Source organism: Rhinopithecus bieti, unplaced genomic scaffold, assembly GCF_001698545.2.
Source record: "Rhinopithecus bieti isolate Rb0 unplaced genomic scaffold, ASM169854v2 scaffold_1017, whole genome shotgun sequence".
NCBI lineage: Eukaryota > Metazoa > Chordata > Mammalia > Primates > Cercopithecidae > Rhinopithecus > Rhinopithecus bieti.
In genome coordinates this window covers 301,513-323,521 of record NW_016803657.1, presented here as the reverse complement: position 1 = coordinate 323,521, position 22,009 = coordinate 301,513, and the positions used below count along the sequence as shown (strand labels likewise).

General features: G+C 60.4%; 1 protein-coding gene across 1 annotated transcript; it reads right to left on the bottom strand.

Annotated features, from left to right (window-relative positions):
• Window positions 1-866: 866 nt before the first annotated feature.
• On the bottom strand, window positions 867-17,350 carry PLCB3 (phospholipase C beta 3). The gene is made up of 29 exons (XM_017892199.1): window positions 17,081-17,350; window positions 14,477-14,554; window positions 14,153-14,221; window positions 13,926-14,066; window positions 13,651-13,730; window positions 13,515-13,568; window positions 13,348-13,423; window positions 13,143-13,243; window positions 12,420-12,586; window positions 12,158-12,344; window positions 9,918-10,122; window positions 8,552-8,869; window positions 7,283-7,379; window positions 7,115-7,199; window positions 6,704-6,828; window positions 6,223-6,377; window positions 5,976-6,137; window positions 5,188-5,287; window positions 4,990-5,094; window positions 4,677-4,768; window positions 3,685-3,838; window positions 3,561-3,596; window positions 3,286-3,478; window positions 2,746-2,899; window positions 2,584-2,660; window positions 2,382-2,471; window positions 2,234-2,291; window positions 1,505-1,591; window positions 867-1,423 (listed from the first exon to the last, which is right to left on the bottom strand). Exons 1-29 carry the CDS (start codon window positions 17,177-17,179, stop codon window positions 1,220-1,222), a joined length of 3,549 nt encoding a protein of 1,182 aa, XP_017747688.1. The 5' UTR covers window positions 17,180-17,350; the 3' UTR covers window positions 867-1,219.
• Between the last annotated feature and the right edge of the window lie 4,659 nt (window positions 17,351-22,009).

Here is a 22,009-nt window from a genome sequence, read left to right as displayed (position 1 = left end):
AATTGGCAGGAGATAAGCCCAGATAAGAGGCCTCCTTCCCCTGGAGGAGGGATGCAGGCGGGCAGCCTAGGAAGAGCCAGGAAGCTGGGAGAGGCCTTGAAGAGGTGCCAAGCCGACCCTGCTGCGAGCCCAGCCCCGCCCTCGAGCCCGCACTGTGGGCTCGCCGCCATTTTTCGCTGGTCTTGAGGCATGGGACAGGTCCAGGCTGGCTGAAGACAGTCCACCACGGAGGGTCCAGGCCCGCCCTGCCTCCAGGTCAGAACATCTTGATTTAGCTGTGGCCTGGCACACGAGAGATGGCTCCGGGCCTCAGTCTCCTCATCTGTAAAATAGGCATAACATCTCCCTCACAGGGATGAGGGGATGCTGGGTGGCCCAGCCCCTGCGTGTCTGTGAATGTCCACTTCCCTTCCCCCAGGGTGACAGGCAGGCCTACTGCCCACCTATCTCTGAAGACCCGGGTCCCCTGGTGTTGGGCAGGTTCTGAGCTGCCCTGCTCCACCCTGGCTGATCCATCACCCGATAGAGTCAACTGCCTGTCGGGGGCCCAGAGCAGCCCGGGCGGAAGATGCTAGGCGTTTGGGTCATATCAGGCCACAGGAAGTGGGGCAGGGAAGGCTTCCTGAAGCAGAGGCCTGAGCCTCAGCGAAGAGAGAACAGGGAGCGCCTCGGAGAGATGAAAGTCGTGGGGATGGGGGAACAGGAACAGGGAAGCTCAGCAGACTCAGCAGGGCAGGCTCAGGTTCAACCCAGCAGTCCGTGGCTGGAGGCGTGCCCTCAACCCCACCAAACGCCCAAAGCCCATTTTACAGACGAGGAAACATAGGCCCAGAGTCCTCTCACCCCAAATCACACTGCACACAGGGTCCCTGAAATCCACTTTTATTCATGTAAAAACAATCCCCAAAGAATAGAGAAAAAATGTGACACCTACTTCCTGAAGCTCTAGCAGCTCTCCCAGGGAAGGGAGGAGACACTGCTACCTCCAGGTGTGGGTGTCACGGGGAGCAAAGCCCTGACCAGGGCCCTAACCTAAGACTGAGGGCAGGAAGGAGGGGCCCCGGGAGGATGAAGGGAGTTAGCGCAGGTACTTGCCCCAGGTTTAAAAAAATAAAATTTCTAGATAAAAAGTTAAAAAAAAAAAAAAAGCATTAGTGTTGCTGCCTGCCCTCCACCCAGCGCCCACCCTGGCCCTGTGGCCACCTCTTGCTCAGCCAGTTCAGAGCTGTGTGTTCTCCTCCTGGCTCTCCGAGTCAGCGCCCGACAGGTGCCCGCTGCTCCCAGGTGCGTGACCGTTGCTGGCACAGGCCACCAGAAGCCCATCCCCCAGCCCCTCCGGCATCTCGCCCAGCAGGCTCCTGCGGATCTCCTGGGGGAGCCTCGCCCGCTGCTCCTGACACTCCTGGGCCAGCTGGGCCAGCAGCTGTGGGAGGAGGACGGGCATCACAGGCGAGGCCTGGCTGCCTTGCACCCCATCTGCCCGCCTGTTCGCCCATGGCCTCACCTTGGGCTCCTCTTCTGCCAGCTGTTGCAGGACCTGCTGCTGCCCAGCCACAAGACGGTCATGCCGCTGCTTCTGGGCCTCCTCCAGCTACAGGGGTGGGCAAGGGCTCAGCTGAGGGGCCCTGAGGGGCTAGGGCCTTGAGGCTCTGGCTGGGTATAGAAGTCAGGTGGGCGAGGCCAGGCGCAGTGGCTCACACCTGTAATCCCAGCACTTTGGGAGGCCGAGGTGGGCAGATCACCTGAGGTCAGGAGTTCCAGACCAGCCTGGCCAACATGGTGAAACCCCATCTCTACTAAAAATACAAAAATTAGCCAGGCGTGGTGGCGGACGCCTGTAATCCCAGCTACTCGGGAGGCTGAGGCAAGAGAACTGCTTGAACCCAAGAGGCAGAGGTTGCAGTGAGCCAAGATCGCACCACTGCACTCCAGCCTGGGTGACAGAGCGAGACTCCGTCTCAAAGAAAAATAAAAAAAGAAGTCAGGTGGGTGAAGGCTCCCAGGGTGATGTATCAGGGTTGTGAAAGGACCAGGCCCAAGGATACCAAAGCCAGAGGCACTGGTGCAGACAGTTGGCTTTGGGTATGATGCGGGTACCCTGGGGCTGTTGGGCACTCGAGAAAGGCTCTAGAAGAACCTTGAGGGCAACGTGGCACCAGGCCAGGCACGGAGACGGGTGTCTGATGAGTGAAGGAAGGGACGTGGGGTAGGGTGGCCCAGGAGCCCGACTCACCCGACGGATGGAGTTGACTGACTCAGTGATGTGCCGACGGTTAATCTCCGTCAGTTCCCTGCACAGGAGCAATGCAGGATGGCTCGGGGCCCAGACACCCGCCCTGCCTCCCCAGTACCCAGATGGCCCCCGGCCCCGGTGCCCTTACGCCTCCTTCTTATGCTTATCCCTCGTCTTGGCCTCCGAGATGCTGTTATGGCGCTTTCTGTCCAGAATCTTCTGCAGTTCCTTCTTCTCCCTTGAGAAGCCGGCAGGGGAAAAGGAGGGGTCAGCGGCAGAAGCACAGACTCTGCCTTCCTTCTGGTATTAGAAGTCCCCAGCCCTTCCCATAGACCATCCTAGGCCTTCACCTCTCGTTCATCTCTTTCAGCCTCTTGAACTGAGTTGTGTTTGCATCAAGGACGACCTCCCTGAGCCGCTGCAGAGCCTATGGACACAGGGAGCCGACAGGTGACGCCGGGCTGATGACCAGTCTATCCAGGAGGCTTTCCCTGGCCACTGCAGGCCCCTACCTGTCTCAGATGCTCCAGCCTCCGCTGGGCCTCTGCGTCCACCTGGGCCTCCCGCAGCTCCAGCAGGCTCTGCACCTGTCTGTTCTGGAACTCCTGATACCGCTTTGCCTCGTCCTCCCCCTCCTTCGTGTCCTCCACATCAGCGGCCCCGCCTCTGTGAGGAGAACCCCTCTGGGTGATGCTTGGGTCCGTCACATGAACTGGGATGGGGAGGGTGTGGGGGGGGGCGCACATCCCGGCAAGAGATGGCAGACACCACCCCATGGGGCCAGGTCTGTTATGTAAACCAGGAGGCCTGTTAGCTCCACACAAGTGATGGGAGCCTGTTTGGGCAACATGCTCCTTATGGGCTTCAAAAGAGATGTCACTCCCTGGGGGCCACGGAGGTGCCTGGCGTGGAAAGCCTCCCCCGTCCTTGCACCCGAACCCTCCTCCCTGGGGGTCAAGGAGCGGCTCTTGCCATCTCTCCATGCCCACCGACCCCCATGTTCACTTCAGTGCACCCAGCACACACAGCACACAGGCGGCCCAGACACTCACAGGGCACCTGGCCGCAGCCGGCACCTGCCCTCAGCCTGTGCCTGAGCCAGGCCATCCAGCAGGCGGCGGGTGAGGGTGACTGCCTTCCGCTGATGCTTCTTGCGCAGCTCCCGCAGGTCTCGCTCTTGCCGGCTCTGGAGCTTGACCAGAGCCTTGTGACCTCGGAGCTCATCCAGCGGGGTGGGGGCCACCTCTGGGAGTGGCAGAGCAAAGGTAGGCAGGGGGTGGGGGAAACTGCAAGGCAGCCCCCCGCCTCCAGGTACACCGCCCCCTACCTGAGAGGATGCTGGCGATGAGATCGTCACGCTGCCCTAGGGAGCAGAGGCCCTGTGAGGAGCTGAAGGACAGGGTGGTGGGGCACCTCCCCGCAGCCCACCCCTGACCCAAGCTGCTCCTTACCTGGGCTGCTGAGGGAGGTGCTGGTAGGGGAGGTGGTGGGGCCAGGGGGCCGGCGGGGGGAGGCATCCAGTGGGCTAGGGGTGGGGTTTGGGGACAGCTGAGACCCCAGCTGCTGAGACTGGGTGTCCTGGCACATCTCTTGGCCAGCCTGAGCCTACAGGGAGAAAGGAGAATGCTCTTTCCAGAAATGCTGTTCCCTCCAGACCCTTCTGTCCTCTACCACCTCCCAGGGCCCCTAGCACCCCTGTCAGCTTCCCTTAGTCCAAGCCACTGCTGGGCTGCTCTGTAACAGGAGGCTGTCTGCATGAAAAGAGCTATAAATCAAGCCTTTCTAAACCCCTTTTCCACATGAGCTATGGGGAAGATAACATAATGCCAGCCCACTGCATGCACTCAGGAACACCCAGATTGTTCTGGAAAGGCCTGGCCCAGCCCTAAGCCTCCTCTCCTCCCTGCCTGTGTCCCCCAGCCTTGCCTACAGTCGCTCATTTTCCGTGCTGCTCAGCTCCTGATTAAATCAACAGAGGACTCCACCAACCGCAGAGTGGGTACCAGCCTCTCCGCTAACAGCTCTGGGCAGCCCTAATTGCAGTCATCTCTCCCCGCCTGCCTGCCACAGGCCCCGGGGGGACTGGGTCTGGAAGCACAGGTGAACCTCTGAGCCTGACCCCTCCCCACGGAAGCCACTGCCCTCCTCATGGCTCCCAGGACACCACATATGAACAGCTTCTGTGGCTTCGCACTGCCCTGACAAAGTGAGTGGGACCCCTGTACCCCCACTCTGAGCCTGTATGGAGCTGGAGGAATTCCAGCCCAGGTCTGACCTGAAGGCATCCTGAATGCAAATGGGTGGTTTTCATCTCCTCAAAATCCCAGGGCTGCCAAGCCTATTGCACTAGAGAGACCAGAAGCCTCCTCACATGGCCACAGCAGTCACGTCCAGTGGCCCCCTGGGTCACAGTGAGCCTGAGCCCTGCCGTGCCCCGGCTCACCTCACTCTCCCCAATGAGGGCGGCCAGCTGCCGGGCCCTCTGGTCCATCAGGCTGACGTGCTTAATGGGGTTGATCAGGGCCTCCGCGTAGTCTGCGGGGAGGCAGAAGGCCAGGGTCTCAGAGACAGAGCCCCCAGGCCACCCCCACCCGCCAGCTCTGGTCACAATGAGGAATTCCAGAGCTTGTCCTTGGATCTGGGGATCTGTTCCCCACTCAGTCAGGGCCATCCAGCTCAGCAACTCCCAGGCCCTGGGGATGGCCCTTGTCCCTCACACTCCCTGGCCAGGCCGGCCCTGCCCAACCCCAGCTCACCCTGGTGGTCATCAGGAATGTAGTCCGAGGCTTCAGTGTAGATGAGCAGGGCCGGAAGGCACAGCGGCTGGTTGGCCTCGTTCCGCAGGCAGACGTAGTGGTAACCTGGGTGGGCAGGAAGGCAAGGTTGGCTTGCTGGGCCAGGCGGGGGCCCTACCCACTGCCCGCTGTGCTTCCCGGAGTCCACCAAGGCCTCACCAGAGCGGATGGCAGAGACAGGCAGGATCCGGTGCCCTACAAATTTACCCCCCTCCTCAAAGGCTGCGATGCGAAGTGAAGCCAGCGTAGGCAGCACCACCTGTGGGCCAGACTGGAGCTGAGCCATGGGGCTGACCCTGAGCCACCATGGCTACCAGACCACAGCTAACCACAGCCATCAAAGCCTAACAGAGCAGACCTTCAGACAGGCTGGCCTACTGACCATCAGTCACCATTGCCACTAAGCTGATGGCTGACCCCAACTCCATGGCCTGGCCTAATGGATGACTATAGCCATCAGGACCCTGAGGCAAGATGACAGGCAGCCAGGCCCCTTCAGGGCCCCCACAGACAGTTCTGGTCATCGCCAGTTTAGAAACGGGTGCGAACCATGAGCAGGAAACCAAGAACGCATGCGCCTAGGTTGGGAGCAGAGGCCGCATCCATGCAGGGCCGTGCAGGGTGCGGAAGAGCGGATATGAGCTTGGGGTTGTGACCTCAGCTCCTGCCTCGGAGACGGGGCAGGCTGCGTTCACTCCTCGCAGGGGACACAAGACCTCTGGCTGACACCCCCAACCCCATCTCACCTTCTCACCCTGGTGTCTTACCCTGAGGAGGGCAGGGAGCCTGACGCTCGGACAGGCAGGTCCTGGGGGACCCATGGTGCCCCCCACTTTCTGATCCCCAGTCGCCAACAGTGTACTTGGTTTTTGTTCTCCCACCTGAGAACCGGGGCGGTCTGTGCTGGATCTGCCCTGTGCCTGAGCAGGTGCGGGGGCCAGGCTCACCTTGGGGAAGTCAAAGGGCTCCTCATCCCACACGGGGTTGAACGAGTTCCCCTGAGAGGTCCGGGTGCGGTACTTGCGCCGCGTGTCAACAGGGAGGCCAAACATGTCCACCTCCACGTAGATGCCCACCTTCCTGTCGGATAGGAACTGCCCCGAGATCACCTGGGGGGTGGGCCAAGGAAGGTGAGGCAGATGCTGAGCGTCCTGCCCCCAGGACATCCCTGGCCTGAGCACCCCCAGGCCCCACCTTGACCCGCAAGGCATTGGCCACGATGCCATCCACGATGACCTCAGTGAAGGGGTCGAAGGATTTGTCAGGCCGCCGCATGAACTCCGGCTTCAGCAGGTACCCGCTGCGCCCGTTGTACTCAAAAACGCCCGCGTTGAGCTGCATCGCCACATCTGGGGTGCCATGGGCCAGTTGAGCAGGGCCAGGGATCAGGCAGGGCGGTGCCATGTAGGGGACGGGAGACCATCAGGTCAGATGGTATCCAAGGTCCAGGGCCAGGGGTGGGCTCAAATGGCATCAGGGTCCGGATCCAGGACAGATCAGACAGGGGAGGGGTCTGGCATCAGCCAAGGGCAGAGGCGGGTGAGTCAGGGGCTGGGTTCCCCTGGGATCTGGGATTAGATAGGGTCAGAGGTCTGTTCAGGCAAGACCAGCAGGATCATGGGTCAGAAGTCAGTAAGACTGAGGGTCGGGATCAAGATGGGGGGTCAGGGCTCACCAAGGGTCTGGAAGTTGAGCGCAACAAGCTGGCACCCTACGTTCCAGAAGAGCTGGGGCATGTAGTTGGAAGAGTCCACACGGGTGCCCTTGGGGTAGATGCGGCTGAGCTGCTGCTTGTTGTATCTGAGGTTGGTGGTCAGGGGCCACACAGGTGCCAAGGCCCACCCCATCAGCCTTCACCTCCAGCCTCAGCCAGGTGCTCCTGTGACCCCCACCCCCGGCCTCCATTTCTCAGCCTAGCCATGCCCCCTGAGACTGCCTGGACCTGCCCAAGCCACAGGCCAGGGTGCAGGAGAGCCGCCGGAGGGCCAGCACCCTGTGCAGATGGCACACGTGGGGACAGAACACCGCAGCTGGCCTCCAAGCGCCCCACTCTGGCCTGCCCGCCCACAGCACCTTCAAAGGATACTCCACAAACTCCATGGGACTCTTGGTCAGTTGCTCCATGGCCTTGGTCTCCACGAAGGACGACATCTCGAAGCATTTGTTCCTCTCTTGGGGTGAGCCAAGAGACGGCATCAGACCTGGCAGGGCTGAGCTGGGCAAGCTCCCATGGCTGCCACCCACCCCTACTCACTTCGAGCAGCCTCAAAGGACTTGAACTTGACAGGCTCGATGTAGTTGACAAGCGTGGACATCTCCTCAGTGGCATTCACCTCGCTGCTGGCCGTGCCCTGTGGGCCCCAACCCAGGGTCAGCAGTGCCACTCCCGCCACAGCTGGCCATTCCCTCACTGCCCCCCATGAAGGAGGTGCTGACCCTCTTCCCACCACTATCCACGCACTGCTGGTGGTGCCAACAATCTTCTTCCTGGGGTCTCACTGATGCGCCCTGGACACCACCCGGCTCAAGCAATTTTCCTGCCTCAGCCTCCCAAGTAGCTGGGTTTACAGGCGCCTGCCACCTTGCCTGGCTAATTTATGTATTTTTAGTAGAGATGGGGTTTCACCATGTTGGCCAGGCTGGTCTTGAACCTCCCGACCTCAGGTGACTCACCCACCTCAGCCTCCCAAAGTGCTGGGATTACAGGTGTGAGCCATCTCGCCCAGCACATATAGTTGTTACAATTATCATTACTTTTACTGAATCATTTGGGAGTAAATTACAGACATCATGACCCTTTACCCATAAATACTTCAGCATATATGGACATTCTCTTATATAACTCCAATACAATAATTAAATCCAGGAAACAAAACATTGACATATTATCTAATATGTAGTTCATCTTTAAATTTCACTAACTGCCCCAGTAATTGTCTTTATAGCAATGTCTTTTTTTTTTTTTTTTTTTTTGAGACAGAGTCTCCTTTTGTAGCCCAGGCTACAAAATCATAGCAATGGCGCGATCTCAGCTCACTGCAAGCTCCACCTCCCAGGTTCAAGGGATTCTCGTACCTCAGCCTGCCGAGTAGCTGGGATTACAGGTGTGAGCCCATGGCTCAGACTGATTTTTTCTATACCACTCCTCACAGCTACTCAATGCTCCCCATGACAACGCTCCCCGCTCCTGCACCCCCGGCCCTGCCCTAGGACCTTTGCACATGCTGTCCCCCTTCCTGAGCTCTGCCAGCCCCACCTCCCTGCCCAGGGCTGCCCTCTGCCAGTTCTGTGCCCTAACTCGCACCTCCCAGGCCACATCACCAGGAGAACTGTATGCTTGTTTCCATTCCTGATGACTGAAGACCCCTCCTCCCACCTTCACTCACACCCACACTGAGCCCCAGGAGGCGGGGTGATGTCGGTCTTGTTGGTGGTCAGACCCTCAGCCCCCAGTGGCGGTAATAAACTGCTTGGGAGGTAAATAGATGCTACCTCCCCGACCTGCCCGCCCTCTGGGCCTGACCTCATCTGTGGTCGGCTTTTTGGGGTCTGTCTGCTCCTCCTCTTCCTCATCTTCCTCCTCATCCTCACGGTCAGCAGGTCCAAGAGCATAGGGGCCCCGGTTCAGGCCCTCCTCGCCCAGAGACTTCCGAGGCTCTAGGCTGGGCTTCTCAAGCCCCCCCTCCTCCCCGTTGCTCAGGCCTGGGCAGCTGTCAGAGCTGGGCGACCCTGCAGAGGACAGGGCCACAAGGTCAGGGGTCAGGACCACATAGCTGCTTAGGAAGCCTGGAGGGGTTTTTCCCAGTAAGTACAGGTGACTCAGTGGGGAATTCAAGGGGTACTCTCAGAGAAGTGTGGCTTGGGGAGAAGCCAAGAGGTCAGGGGTCAGACAGTATTAAACCCAGTAGTGGTTGAGAGGGATCATAGGTCAAAGGTAAAGGTCTGGGGTGATATTCAGCAGGGATAGGGTGGTTCAGTAGGGTGAGAAGTCAGGAAGTAGGGTACCACAGCCTTAATAGCCGGGTAAGAGATGACACAGAGGGGTTACAGGTCACGGGTAAGCCAGAGCCATGTCTAAGGAGGGGGCATAGTGAGGTGAATCGTCAGGGGTAAGAGGTCAGAGGTCAGCTGAAATGATAACTAACTGGGCAGGTGGACTCAATGCAGCTCGGTGAAGCATGCACCTGAGGTCAGGGGTCAGAGGCCCCACACCAGCCGACAGGTGGTGAGGAGAGAGGCCAGTTGTGGGAACAGGTGCACAGCGAGGCAGGAGGATGGGCTGGGGGTCTGGGGTGAAGTGTCATGGTGCGAAAGAGCATGGAGGGCAGAGGCTGGGGTCAGGTTCAGGGTGGCGGGCCAGGCTGGGGCCCTACCAAGTGCGGGGAGGAGTCAGGTGGCAGGCGGAGCTCTCGCTCAGCTGGCTGAATTGCTCTGCTCCAGCGGCCGCTTGCCCAGCGCTGTCTGGCGGCACCTGTGCTGGGTCTGTGCCGCTTCTGTTTCTTCACCAGGTACGGCCATCAGGTCCTGGGAGGCTGGGGCAAGAACACCCTGGGTCCAGACTGGGCAGCATGGACGAGTCAGGGCCCTGGACCAGGTCCGGCAGCACCTGGCCGCATACCCCCACCCTCGCTTTGAGGCCCGACCGGTTTGTCACAGAGGATCGATGAGTAAGCGCATCTCCAAGATGCAGCTGGCAGTACTCAGCCATCTTTGCCTGCTGCTTTGCCCTGCGGAGCCGAGGTCAGAGGTCAGAGGTCCCTAGGGAGAAGCTGGGGCTACAGGACAGGTCAGTGGCGGTCACCAGGTTGGAGTCCCTGAGCCAGCCACAGCGCTGAGGTGGGAGGGCTGTCCCTGGGTCCATGGGGCGTTTTCATGCCAGGGCTCATCACGATCCACGTAGGTTCTCGAAGAGCGAGGATGACGGGATAGGGCGAGGTCTTGAAGGCCAGTCTCGCAATGGCCTCCAGCCACGTCGCGGGCAAGAGGGCACCTCGGGTCATGGTGAAGCCAATGGGTTGATGCAGGCGTTCCTCCTCGGCGGGCCGTCCTTTCCACACCATCCAGATCCACACAGCGGCAGCCCACAGCAGGCACCTGGCGGTACATCTCCACCGACGAAGGTCCCGGCCAGCATGTCCAGCTGGGGCAAGGCTCGGTCATCCAAGGCCGCCCACCAGCCAGCTCCTTCACCACCCGGCCCCACGTGTTTAACCGGCCTGCTGATTTGCAGAGGGCTCTCCATATCTCTCAGTAGATACCACCAACCTAAACCATCCCACAGCTGAGCTGAGGAGATCATCCCTGAGGGGCTCATCGTAAGCTCCTCCTCACTCAAACAATCGCCCCTCTCCTCCCTCGCCTCCACCCATCTCAGCCCTGGCAACAGCTCACACCACTTCCTGTGTGGAGACTCCAGGCCTCCCTTGCCTCCAATCCAATCTCTCTGTCCTTTTTTTTTTTTGAGACCGAAATCCTCACTCTGTGGCCCAGGCTGGAGTGCGGTGGCCCGAACCTCGGCTCACTGAACCTCCGCCTCCCTGGTTCAAGCGATTTCCTGCCTTAGCCTCCGGTAGCTGGGCTTCAGGCGCCCACCCTATGCCTCGCTAATTTGCGTATTTTTAGTAGAGGACAGGGTTTCACCACGTTGGCCAGGGCTGGTCTCAAACTCCTGACTCAGGTGATTCCTGGACCTCAGCTCTCAAAGTGTTGGGATTAAAGGCGTGAGTCACTGCACCTGCCTGTAATCCAATCTCCTATAGAGTTACCGATCATCTTCTAAGACATATCATATCAGGTCACATCACTTTTGCTTCACCTCCAAAAAGCCTCTCCCACTCCCCTCAGGGATGAATCAAGTGCCTCTGGGCCCTGAGGCTTAGCCATGCCTTGCTCTGCTTCTCTTAACATGCACTCTCCCCAGCACTCTGCACACTGCCCCCTCCAGCTTCCTTTCTGCTTCTTTTAAAAATTATTATTTATTTAATTTTTTTTTTGAGAGAGGAAAGGGTCTCATCTGTTCACCCAGGCTGGGTGCAGTGGTGCAATCACAGGCTCACTCCTGCCTAACTTTCCAGACCAAGGGATTTCCACTCAGCCTCCCAAGCAGCTGGGGGACCACAGGCATGCACCACAATACCCAGCTAATTTTTTTTTTTTTTTTTTTTTTTTTTGAGGACGGAGTCCGGGCTCTGTCGCCCAGGCTGGAGTGCAGTGGCCGAATCTCAGCTCACGGCAGCTCCGCCTCACGGGTTACGCCATTCTCCTGCCTCGCCTCCCGAGTAGCTGGGACTATAGGCGCCGCCACCTTCGCCCCGGCTAGTTTTTGTATTTTTAGTAGAGACGAGGTTCACCATGTTCGCCAGGATGTCTCCACTCTGACCTCGTGATCCGCCCGTCTCGGCCTCCAAAGTGCTGGGATTACAGGCTTGAGCACCGGCGCCCGGGGCCAATACCCAGCTAATTTTTAAAAAATTATTTGTAGAGATGGGGTCATGCTATGTTGCCAAGGCTGGTCTCAAAACCTGGGCTCAAGTGATCTACCTGCCTTAGCTCCCCAAAGTTCTGGGATTACAGGCATGAGTCACCACACCCAACCCCCTTCCAGCCTCTCAAAAGCACCCTGCAGGCCGGGCGCGGTGGCTCATGCCTGTAATCCCAGCGCTTTGGGAGGCCGAGGCAGGCAGATCACCTGAGGTTGAGAGTTTGACAGCAGCCTGATCAACATGGAGAAATCCGTCTCTACTAAAAATACAAAATGAGCCGGGCATGGTGGCGCATGTCTGTAATCCCAGCTACTTGGGAGGCTGAGGCAGGAGAATCACTTGAACTTGGGAGGCAGAGGTTGCGGTGAGCCGAGATCGTGCCATTGCACTCCAGCCTGGGCAACAAGAGCGAAACTCCGTCTCAAAACAAAAAAAATGCACCCTGCAGTCTCTCCTGCTGCAGGCCCTAACACAAGCCATTCCAGTCCTTCCCTGGTAAAGCCACCATGAGGCACACTCCCGCAGAGAGGCCCCCCTGCTCAGGGCCGCTGCCTGTTCCCTGCCTGCATCCTCAGCACTGGCCGATGAATGAGCAAATGGGCCAAAAGGACCGTGCCCCAGGAGGAGTGGGGCAATGCAAGGGTTACAGGGCAGAGGCCATGGGCCCCACCCTTGCTCCCCGCTCACCAGTGAGATAGGTGTTATGCGAGGAGTTGATGAAGTAGGCACTCAGCGGCTGGGTCATGTCGGTGCTCAGATCCAGGGCTTCCAGGGGCAGGATGCCATTCTCCTCGCCTCCCAGGTAGCGGCTAAAGCCCTCCATGGACATCTGGTCTGGGGTGGGAGGGGATCAGCAGGGTCAGCTGGGGCCCCACCTGCCCCCACCCACCTGCACCCTGGCCAGCTCACCTCGCTCCAGAAACTGCTGGTTGGGCTCATACTTTTCGATGAGCAGTCGGGCCTGGGAGGGCCGCAGCGGCGGGTACAGCACTTCGTTGAGTCTCGGGTCGCGTTGCTTCTGGTTGATGAAGTCCATGAGCTGCTCCAGTGTCAGGTATGGCTTGCCCTTGGCGCCTCTGGAGGGGGCAGGAAGCCGGGTGAGGATGGAGCCTTGCAGGGCTCCCATCCCCTCACCAAGCCCTTGCCCTGGGCAAAGGAGTCAGAAGGCCTGCCCCTGGGTCTGGCACCCAGTGAGTGGGACTCTGGGTGAGTCATGGCCAACCTCTGGGCCTCAGTTTCCCCCTTCACTCTCCTGACCACTCAGGATTGTCAAGGCAGCAGACTACTGGGCACTAGCAATGGCCAGGGCTGAGGAACTACCAAGAGGTCAGCCCACCACCCCTTGCTTCCAGACCTCACAGCACACCTGAGCCTTGGACCCCATTGCAGAGTGGGCTGATTAAACCAACCCTGGTACAGGGTTAGCCCAGAGCTACCTGTAACTGAGGGGCAGAAATAGCCGCTCTGAGCACAGGCACATCATCGACAGGTTCTCCCCGGGCACCCCCACCCGCCCCCGGCGCTCCAGGACCCGGCCCACCAGTTTCCCCTCTCCCCATTGAGCTAGAGGCGCGCTAAGCAGAAGCCAAGCACAGAGCATAGGGGCTGGGAGGCAGGCTGGGCCCTGCTCACATCTCCAGCAGGATCTTGTCAATGTCCGGCCGCAGACACAGCTTGTTCAGGAACCGCTCAAAGATTTCCAAGGAAAACTCATCAGGCCGGATGGACTCACTCTGGAGGTCGAGGAGTGTGGGGTGAGAGGCCAGGGGCAGCCAGCCCCGGAAGGGTGGGTGCCCACCATGACACCCCACCCCGCCCCTGCCCCCACCCCACATACCCGGTTGAAATTGAGGCCACAGGATTCCAGCGCAGTCTCCACCCGCTTCTTGTCTGCTGAGAACATCTTCAGGATGCTGATGCGGGCAGGAGGGGTTCAGGGTCAGTGGAAGACAAAGGCTACCAAGGTCAGGGCAGAAGGAAGGTGCTGGGGGAAGGGATGCTCACTTCTTGACGGGGATCCGACCATCCTGGTTCACCTGCAGCTTCAGCTTTGTGTATCTGGGGAGGCAGGTGAAGAGGTCACACCCTGAAAACGGCCACGTGAACCCCCCAGCTCCCCCTCAGGTGGCCTGGGGCTCACGCTTTGCGCAGGAAGGTGTTCCGGGAGGCATTCTGAGCCAGGATGTTCATAGCCAGCTTGAACAGCTCCTCAGACCAGACCTGGGGGGCCAGTATACACGGGGAGGCGGTGAATGGGGGACAGAGGGGCTGCCCAGCCACAACCCAGGTCCACAACTATCTCTGGTACACAGAAGGTCACAGAGCAGCCTAGAACACAGCAGGTGTTCGGTAAGTGACGGCCAACTCACAGAATAAGACAGTGACTCCCCGCTTGTCCCCTTGGTGCCAGCCCACCTTGGCTGTGTCATCCTGCACGGCCATGAAGTTCAAGAACACTGTGTTCACCGGGTCTGGCCCAGACACCACCGTCATCAGCTTCTCCTCCAGCCGGGCATCGGGACCCCCAAAGCCCAGAACTTCCCGGATCTTGGGGTCCTGAGTAGGTGACAGCGAAGGGTGAGGAGGGGCTCCCAGGCCTCACAGCCTCGCTGTGGTCTTCACTCCCAGGTTCCATCACTCACCTTGGGCAGGCGGGCGTACCGGCCTGTCCGTGTGTCCCTGATGGAACTGATGTCCAGTGTGTCCACCTCCTGGGGGGAACCAGATACCGGGCTGGGTATGAGAGGCTGTAGGGCGACAGCCAGGAGCCTCCAAGCTCCCTACCCAGGCCAGGGAGTGGCCAGCCCCTGGCTATAGCCCCAGCCTCAGCTCCTGCCCTGAGCACTTCCTGTCTGGGCAGCAGTGGGAGAGGTCAGCCTGCAGCGGGGCCCCACCCCCACGGGCAGGGCAGGGGTCTGGGACAGGGGCCCTTGGCCTGAGCGAGCTGCACCAGCGCCCCCCCTCACCATGTTGGGGCCTGTCCAGTACAAGAAGAAGCCACTGGGGTCCACACGCAGGGTCACCAGGTTCCGACTGGAGGTCTCCTGGGGTCAGCACAGGGCAGCAGGGGTCAGGGAGTGAGGCCTGTGGTGCAGGCCTGGCCCTGTGGGCTCTCCCATCATGCACCCCAGAGTTCCTGCCCGTGAGCTAAGACGAAACCTCATCCAGTCCACAGGTCCTGTGTGGCTGCCTGTGGCCCTCAGAACAAAGCCAAGGTCCTAGGTGTGACATTCAGTGTCACACCTGGAAGGGCTCCCCAGCCCCCATCCTGGGCTCCGTTTCCCCAGAAGTGCTGAGATCTCTGTGACGGTGACAGCCCCCCTAATTCACCCCACTACGGAATGTTTAAGGCATGAAAGTGAGAAGTCTGACTCCCACTGCCCTTCTGCGTCCCTTGGGATACTACGATGACCCCCTGGTCTGCCTCAAAGTCCATTATTCACCTTACCGCATCTGCCGGGGTCCTCACAGCCTCAAAGCTCATCCCCATCTTACAGAAGAACAGTCCCCCTAGAAGGCGACTCACCCTACTCTCAGGACAGGGCAGTGAGCTCTTCCTCCCTCAAACAGCCCTGCAGCTGGCAGGGGGCAGGGAAGTGCATGCCAGCACCATTTTCTGAGAAGGGCCCGGTCCCTGGCAAACTCCCAGGGCCACCCCGTGTGACTCAGGACCAGCAGCCAGAGGGGCTGTTCTCCAGGGCTTAGACTCAGCCAGGGCCAGAGTGACCAAGTGGCTACAGGTAGAACTCTCCTATTCCAGGCTCTTCCAGCCAGAAAAGGACCCCACCTCATGTTGGGCACCACCCCTAAACAGCTGCTCAGTGTCTGGTGGACAATACTGTCATTATCAATACATTTCATATACACACGTCGCCCCTACTGCACACCAGGTACAGTTCTATGCACCTTGCACCTTCAAGCACACGAAGGCCTCCTAACCAGCCTAAGAGACGTGCTGTTGTCACTCCCATTTTACAGATGAGGACACTTAGTTACAGGCACACTTCGTAGCCTGCCCGAGGTCATCGGAGCCAGGCCTTGCTTGCAGGCAGTGTGGCTGCAGCATCCTGTGACCTGGGAAGCAGGGAGCGGAGACTCCCAGCTCCTGGCCTCAGCCACACCCCATTGTGGGGCCTGGGATAAGTCTCTGCTTTCCAGACCTCAGTTTCCTTTTCTGGAGAATGGGGATTGCAGCAGCCCCACCCATGGCAGGCTTTGCTTACAAAGTATGGGTGTTCATCTGGGAACAGAAGGGACAGAAGGCCCCAAAACTTTGCGGATGCATAGGCCTCCCCACTTCAGTGTGCTGACACCCAGCCCCCAGCCCCTCTCGGGATTCCCAACCCTACCTTGGGTCTGAGGCCCCCCAGTGGTGTGCAGAGGAGGGAGGGGAGTCTATGGGTACTGCCCCTAGGGTTTCCCCCCTACCTCTCCCCAGAGGTCTGGCTCTCAAAGGCAGCCCAGGCCCCCTGCTCTCCTGCCCCAAGCCTCTGTCAGCACCCCCACCCCACCCCCAGGGCCCTCTCCCTGTTCCCACTTCCTTATTTGGGTTTATCACAGTGGAAGGAAAAGAAGAAACTTTTCCCTTCAGGCCAGCCTGGGGGGAGGGGTCTCCCCCGGCCTCTGGGGCACCCAAGCACCCCTCCTCACACACCTGCCGCTTCGGGCCACGCCCCCATCTCCTCCCCCCAGCTCCCACGCCTACCCCGGGGCCCCACCCAGCCGGAAAAGAGCCCAGAGTCTTCCAGGCCCGTGCCTGACCGGGAAGGAGCCGCGAGGAAGCTCAGGCCGGCCGGGTGGAGGCCCTGGGGAAGGAGAGGCCCAGGGGGCAGAAGAGGGGACCCAGGATGGGGATGGGCAGCCGAAGGTGGGGACACGGGCATTTGGGAAGCACCAGGGGCAGGACAGGGAAAGGGGGGCCAGGATGCATTGGGGTTCAAGATCCCAAGCCTAAGGAGTGGGAAATAAAGTTGCCAGGGGTGGAGGAACTTGGGGGGCAAGGTCTCCCCTAGGGGGTGACTGGGTGCTCCCACCTGAGCAGGGAGCTGAACTGGGATTCAGAAGCAGGGCGAAGGGGTGCCAACCAGAATAGGGGGAAAAATGATGAATGGACGAGGACTGTTCAGGCAGGGCACCGGGGAGAGTAGGGACGCCCTGGCACACACCCAGAATGAGGATGCCCCAAGCCAGCCTGGAGGTCAGGGTCCTGCAGCCGGGGAGTCTAGTGCTGAGCAGAGGTCTGGGGACCAGGCCAGGATCGGGGAAACAGAATTAGTCTGGCAGGGTGTGGCGGGAAGGGCGAATGAAAACGGGGGAACGGGATTTATTGGGGTTCAAAGTCTCTGCGCCAAGGAGTGGAGCCCAATTTTCCAGAGCTGAGAGACTGGGAGTTGGGGGGACAAAGTCTTCATTACGGAGACGATCGGGGACTTAAGTTTCCGGGGCGCCGCCAGGCTGGGATGAGGGTGGCGCCACGGGCAGGCGAAGCTGGGGTAGGGGTCCCCAGCGACTGGTCGAGCTTGACAGAAAGAGTCCCGGGATCTGGGCGGAGCAGGGGCCCGCGCGCTTACCTCGTCCCATTTGATGAACTTACTCCCGCGCCGCAGGGTCTCCACCACGGTGGGCGGCTCCAGCTGCAGCGCGTGGACGCCGGGCTGGGCGCCCGCCATGGCCGGGCCAGGGGCGGGTCGGGGACCCACGGAGCCCTGACGGGGACTGACGGCGCCGCTGCTCCCACCACCCGGCCCGCTTCGGCCCCGCGGCGTCAGTACCCGCTCGCCCGCCGCGCCAGTCTGTCCCCGGACCGACCAGAGACCCGGCGGGGCCCGGGCGTGGGGGGGACGGGGGCGGCGGCCTCCCTGGCGCCCCCTCCCAGCCGTCGCCGCGTCGGACCCTCCCGCCCCGCGTCGGCTCCCCCTGGCGGCCGGGGCGGCAACTGCAGCCGGAGCAGGGATTGGGGCAGGGGCACGCCAACCGGTCGGGGGCTTTGCTGCGTGGCTCAGCAGGACCTGATTCTTCAGGCCTATGGTGGAAGGAGGGTGCTGGGGGCCGAAGTGGCTGTTGGGGAGCAGCTGCAGGGACTGGGTGTAGAGGGCGCTGCTTAAGGCGGTCCGGGATCAGCCCACTGAGGTTTCTGAGCGACGGGGGCTGCAATACCAGAGGAGGGCTGGACTTGGGCCGGGGGTCGCCGCAGAGCCCTGTCGCCCACCCTCTTCTGCCGCACTTAGCTGAATGCAGGAAAAGCTTCTCCCGCCCCCCTCTGCCCTGGCTTCGCCTCACCCACTCTTCTGCTGCGCAGTCCCCCCTCCCTGGGAGCACTTAGCCGGCTAATGGGCCTCCCGCCGGCAGGCGCCCCTCCCCCGTCCCTGGCCCAGGGAGGCCGGGCGCCTGCCACCTCCTTTGAGGACCCAAGCATCCTGGTCTTCGAGAGTGGGCCCTAGAACAGCCCCCTTCTTGTTGCCGCAGACTCCCATGACTGGAGCCTGACTGTGAGCCTCTTGGCTGGGAACCGCGGGGGGGACGCTGTTGTCTGCCTAGAGGGGTCAGAAGCTTTGTGGGTGTCCCCAGACAGGAGGGTTGAGGAGGGGCTCTGCAGTGCCTGGCCCACAGCAGGTGCCCTGAAATCTGCGTTCCAGGGATGGGAGCGGGGAAGGCGCATGGGCAATGGGATGGGTGGGGGCTGCAGCCCCTCCCGCAGGGCTTGGCTGGTGGGGGCGGTTCCTGCCTGGGGGCCCCTGTGGGAGCCCCCCCAATACAGAGGCAGTAACAGCAGCAGGTTTAAAGTAGAACTCATCCAGAGGGGCCAGCCAAGTCACCTAGAAACCCAGAAAGAGATGCAGCTGGCTCTGGGGGAGGAGGGGTCAGTGGAGGAGGCGCTCCCCTGCAGGCCCCTTTGCCCCAGGCTCTGAGACCCCCACAAGGAGCCCTGCCTGGCCCTGGCCTTCCTCCACACCCCACCAAGTTCTCCATCAACTCTAACCTAGCAGATCTCCTAGCTCTCAGCCCTGGTCTTGTGGGGTGTGATTACGATCTCCACTTGAGGCCCAGAGAGGGGAAGGGACTTGCCCAAGGTCACACGGCTTCTTAGGAGGATTTCAACCCTCCCACTTCCTGCGGCCCAGGAGCCTCTAGACCTCATTGGGAAAACAGAGCCATGCCAGGTGGAGCTTGGCCTCTGCCCTCACAGGCTGGAGTTCAAGTCAGGCTCTTGCTAGCAGCCTCTTGCTAGTGGCAGAACCTAGTCTCTCTAGGTGCCTCAGTCACCTTGTCCAGAACCTAAAGGTTGTTAGATACATAAGCAAATGGGTGGGAGATGCCAACTTGACATGAGTGGCTGGAAGCTGTGGGGACACCAGGGAGGGAGCAAAGGGCATAGGTCACCTCTGGGGCAGGGGAACCTCCAGCCTGTGCCAGGGCTAGCAAAGCCTGGAGCCAAGGCCTTAGCTTAGGGAGTCTCAGCTGTGGGCCCTAGGCCTTGGGCAAGGGTACTTTAGAGAAGCATTGGGCGGCAGCTCCTTGGGGAAAAAAACAGGATAGGCACCTGTTTCCTGGGCTTAAGCCTCTCTCCTCCCCCAACCCTGTGTCTCTGGAGGCCAGGATAGCCCCCATTACAAGGCTCCTTCCTTCCCAGACACTTCCATCCTTGGTAACGGTAATAGGGTTTCTCAGCAGGCAGTAATGGTGAAGGCAGGAAGCCTTTCCGGACTCTACCCTTGATTAAGGAGCGGTCTTGACCCACAGGACCCTCCCCAGAGCCTCTGCTTCAATGATGCACTCTAATGGAGGGGGGGCTGGGGCCCTGGGAGGGTAGGGCTGAGGAGGCCACAGCCTGAGGCTAGAAGGAGGAGGAGCAGTGGTACACTCCAGTCCCAGTAGGGCTCAGGCAGGAGGGCCCGGGCTGGGCACGGGTCCCAACCACAAGAGGTCAGGACCGCAAGCCCCGTGAAGAGGCTCTGGGCAGGTAAATCACTTGCAAACAGCCTCCCAGCCCATGAGGCAGAGCCAGGATTTGAACCCAGTTCTTCTACCCCAAGACTAAGGTTCTGTGGCCCAGCTTCCAAGCAGGTGGCAGGCCAGCATGCCCACCTGCACCAAGTCGTCTTGGGTGGATAGCCATGGGAACTGGACAGGAATCTGGGTGTGCCTGGGCATGGCACAGGAGGGGGAAAGAGGGAGAGTCAGGAAGAATGCCTGACCTGTGGACATAGCCGGAGACCTTCACACCAACCCTGAGGGAGGACAGACAGAAAGGTCAGTGCTCAGGGTCACAGCATCTTGGGGGCAGAGCTAGGGCTGGAGGTCCTCATGGCCCGCAGGCCCCACCTCCACAGAAGTTGTTGGGCATTAGGGGCTGCTTGAGGGTTTTCCCCTTTAATCCGTGTGCACCCGCAAGGTGCAAACAATGCTTGGATTCAGAGGAAGCTGGCCTGGCCTGGTGGGGTGTGGTGGGAAATTTGGACTGGGGTCAAGTGATCCTCCTGTCAGGCCAGGCTTAGGGCAGGAGGCCAGGCCACAGACGGGCCTCCCGGTGGAGAGGGTGGATCCTGTCTAATCCGCAAGAGCGAGGGTCAGCCCTTCCTCGGGTCCCAGACTGGCTGAAGGGAGGCTGAGGTCAGAGGAGGGAACAGGAAGGGGAGGGGTCAGCTCACTCTACCCTTCCCTGAACTGAGCCCTGTGAGCCCATCGCCCTTACAATGCCCAGCCTCAGTCTTCTCTTTATCTCTTCTCTCTGACTGTAGGGCAAAGGAGGAGCCCAACGTCCTGGGTTGGAGTTTGGATGCAGCCCCAGCTGTGTGACCCCAGGGCCAATCCCAATCCATCTCTGAACCCCACCCACTGCAGAGGGCTTCCCCCCACAACATCCAAAGAGTGTCTGTGAGGGGCTGGAGCAGAAACATTGCCTCTCAGATCCAAGACCCTGTTTCGGATGGCACAAGGTGAGCCTGCCTTCCACAGAAACATCCCCCAGAAGCTGCGCAGCCTTACTGGGTGGTGTCTACAGGGAGGCGAGAAGGTTGAGTAGACTTCGTGTCAGGGGGTTTGAGCTACACAGCCTGGGTTCAAAGTCTCATCTCCCGTTTTATCTAGAAGTGCGACTTAATTAACCTCTGTGGTGTAGTAATTGAACTTTCCACGAATTTTCCTATTTAATCTTTGTTACAACCTTCTGAGGAAATGCAGGCACAGAGGAAGCCATTCATTCTTTCAAAATCATTTGTTCAACCAATGCGGCGACCTACTATGAGTGTGACATAGTTCTAGGTGCTGGGGTTCAGCGGGAACCAGATAATTTGCCTAATAGCAGTGGATTTGAAGACCATTCAAGCCCGGTGGCACCAGCAGGCCATGTCCAAGCAGGGCTCAGCCCCGCGGAACTCACAATCTAAAAGTGGGAGACAGACAATAAACGAATGAATGAGGCCATTTAAAGATGCAGAAAATCAAATAGAGGAGGGAACGGGATGCGCCGTCCACTTATAGGAGGTAAGCCAGGGCTATGTGAAGGACCGAGGAGCCGCAGGGCTGGGGTGCGGAAGCCGCGGCACGGCCCCCTCTCGGCGGAGCCGACTGGGCGGCGGTCCGGACGCACGCTTGTAGGGGCAGCCGCGATTATCGCCTTTATTATTATGAGTCCCGGCCCCCGCACTGCCCAGCTCTTTGCGCCTTAGTTTCCCCCTCTGTGCACACACGGGTCGCGGGGCGCAGAGGAGGCCCCAAACAACTTTGCGCTTCCCGGCCTGGCCGCACAGCGGGGGAGGGGCGGTGCCGGGCGCGGACTCCGTTTCCCACAATCCCGAGCCCCGCGCCATCTTGCCGGTGGGCGGTGGCTGCCCGGGGTCGGCCGTTTGGGCCGGCCGGGTGCCACCGCTCTCCCCCCAGCCCCGGCTTCCTCCGTTGGGGGCGTGGGACCTGCTAGTCAGAGTCTAGGGACCCGGACAGCTCCTGCCCGCCTTCTCCACTCCTACTTTCCCGGGAGCCCAGTCCACGTGTCGGTCCGTGCGGAGCAGCCCGTTTGCCCCTCGCTGGCCGAGGGCTGGAGGACCTGAACATCGGGGACCGCAGCGTCTCCTCACCAGACTACCTGTCTGCACATGATGTCCACTCCCCTGCATTCTCAGATGGCTCCTATTCTCAAATGGCCTCAATGAGGATAGAATGAGGAAGGGTCCAGTGAGGACTAGGGTCCTGGCGTGAGCGCAAATCGTCGTCCTGAGCGCTTAGAACGCCTGGGTTTGGGACTGGAAGGTTGCATTTGGGGGTGATACGGACAGCTAGGCCACCCCCTGCCGAATAGACCCTCCCCTACCCCTGCCTGGGGGCGGAGTAGGGGAGAGGGGCCCGTAGAGGGGCTGGCCCTTTAAGGGGGTGTGGTCGGGGGGCGGAGGAAGAGCTAGACAGAGAAAGCGCTTCGGCGGCGGCAGCTCGGGCGGCGGCCGCGGGGGACAAAGGGCGGGCGCATCGGCGGGGAGGGGGCGGGGCGCGGAAAGGCCAGGCCCGGG

Bases quoted from the DNA above. Each gene is read 5' to 3' on its own strand.
- PLCB3 (XM_017892199.1), bottom strand. From the start codon at position 17,179: ATGGCGGGCGCCCAGCCCGGCGTCCACGCGCTGCAGCTGGAGCCGCCC. The intron at 4,769-4,989 runs GTGAGCTGGGGT...GCCTCCCCGCAG, and splicing joins CATTCCTGATGACCACCAGG to ACTACGCGGAGGCCCTGATC. The intron at 2,900-3,285 runs GTGAGTGTCTGG...TTCTCCTCACAG, and splicing joins CGGCTGCGGCCAGGTGCCCT to AGGCGGGGCCGCTGATGTGG.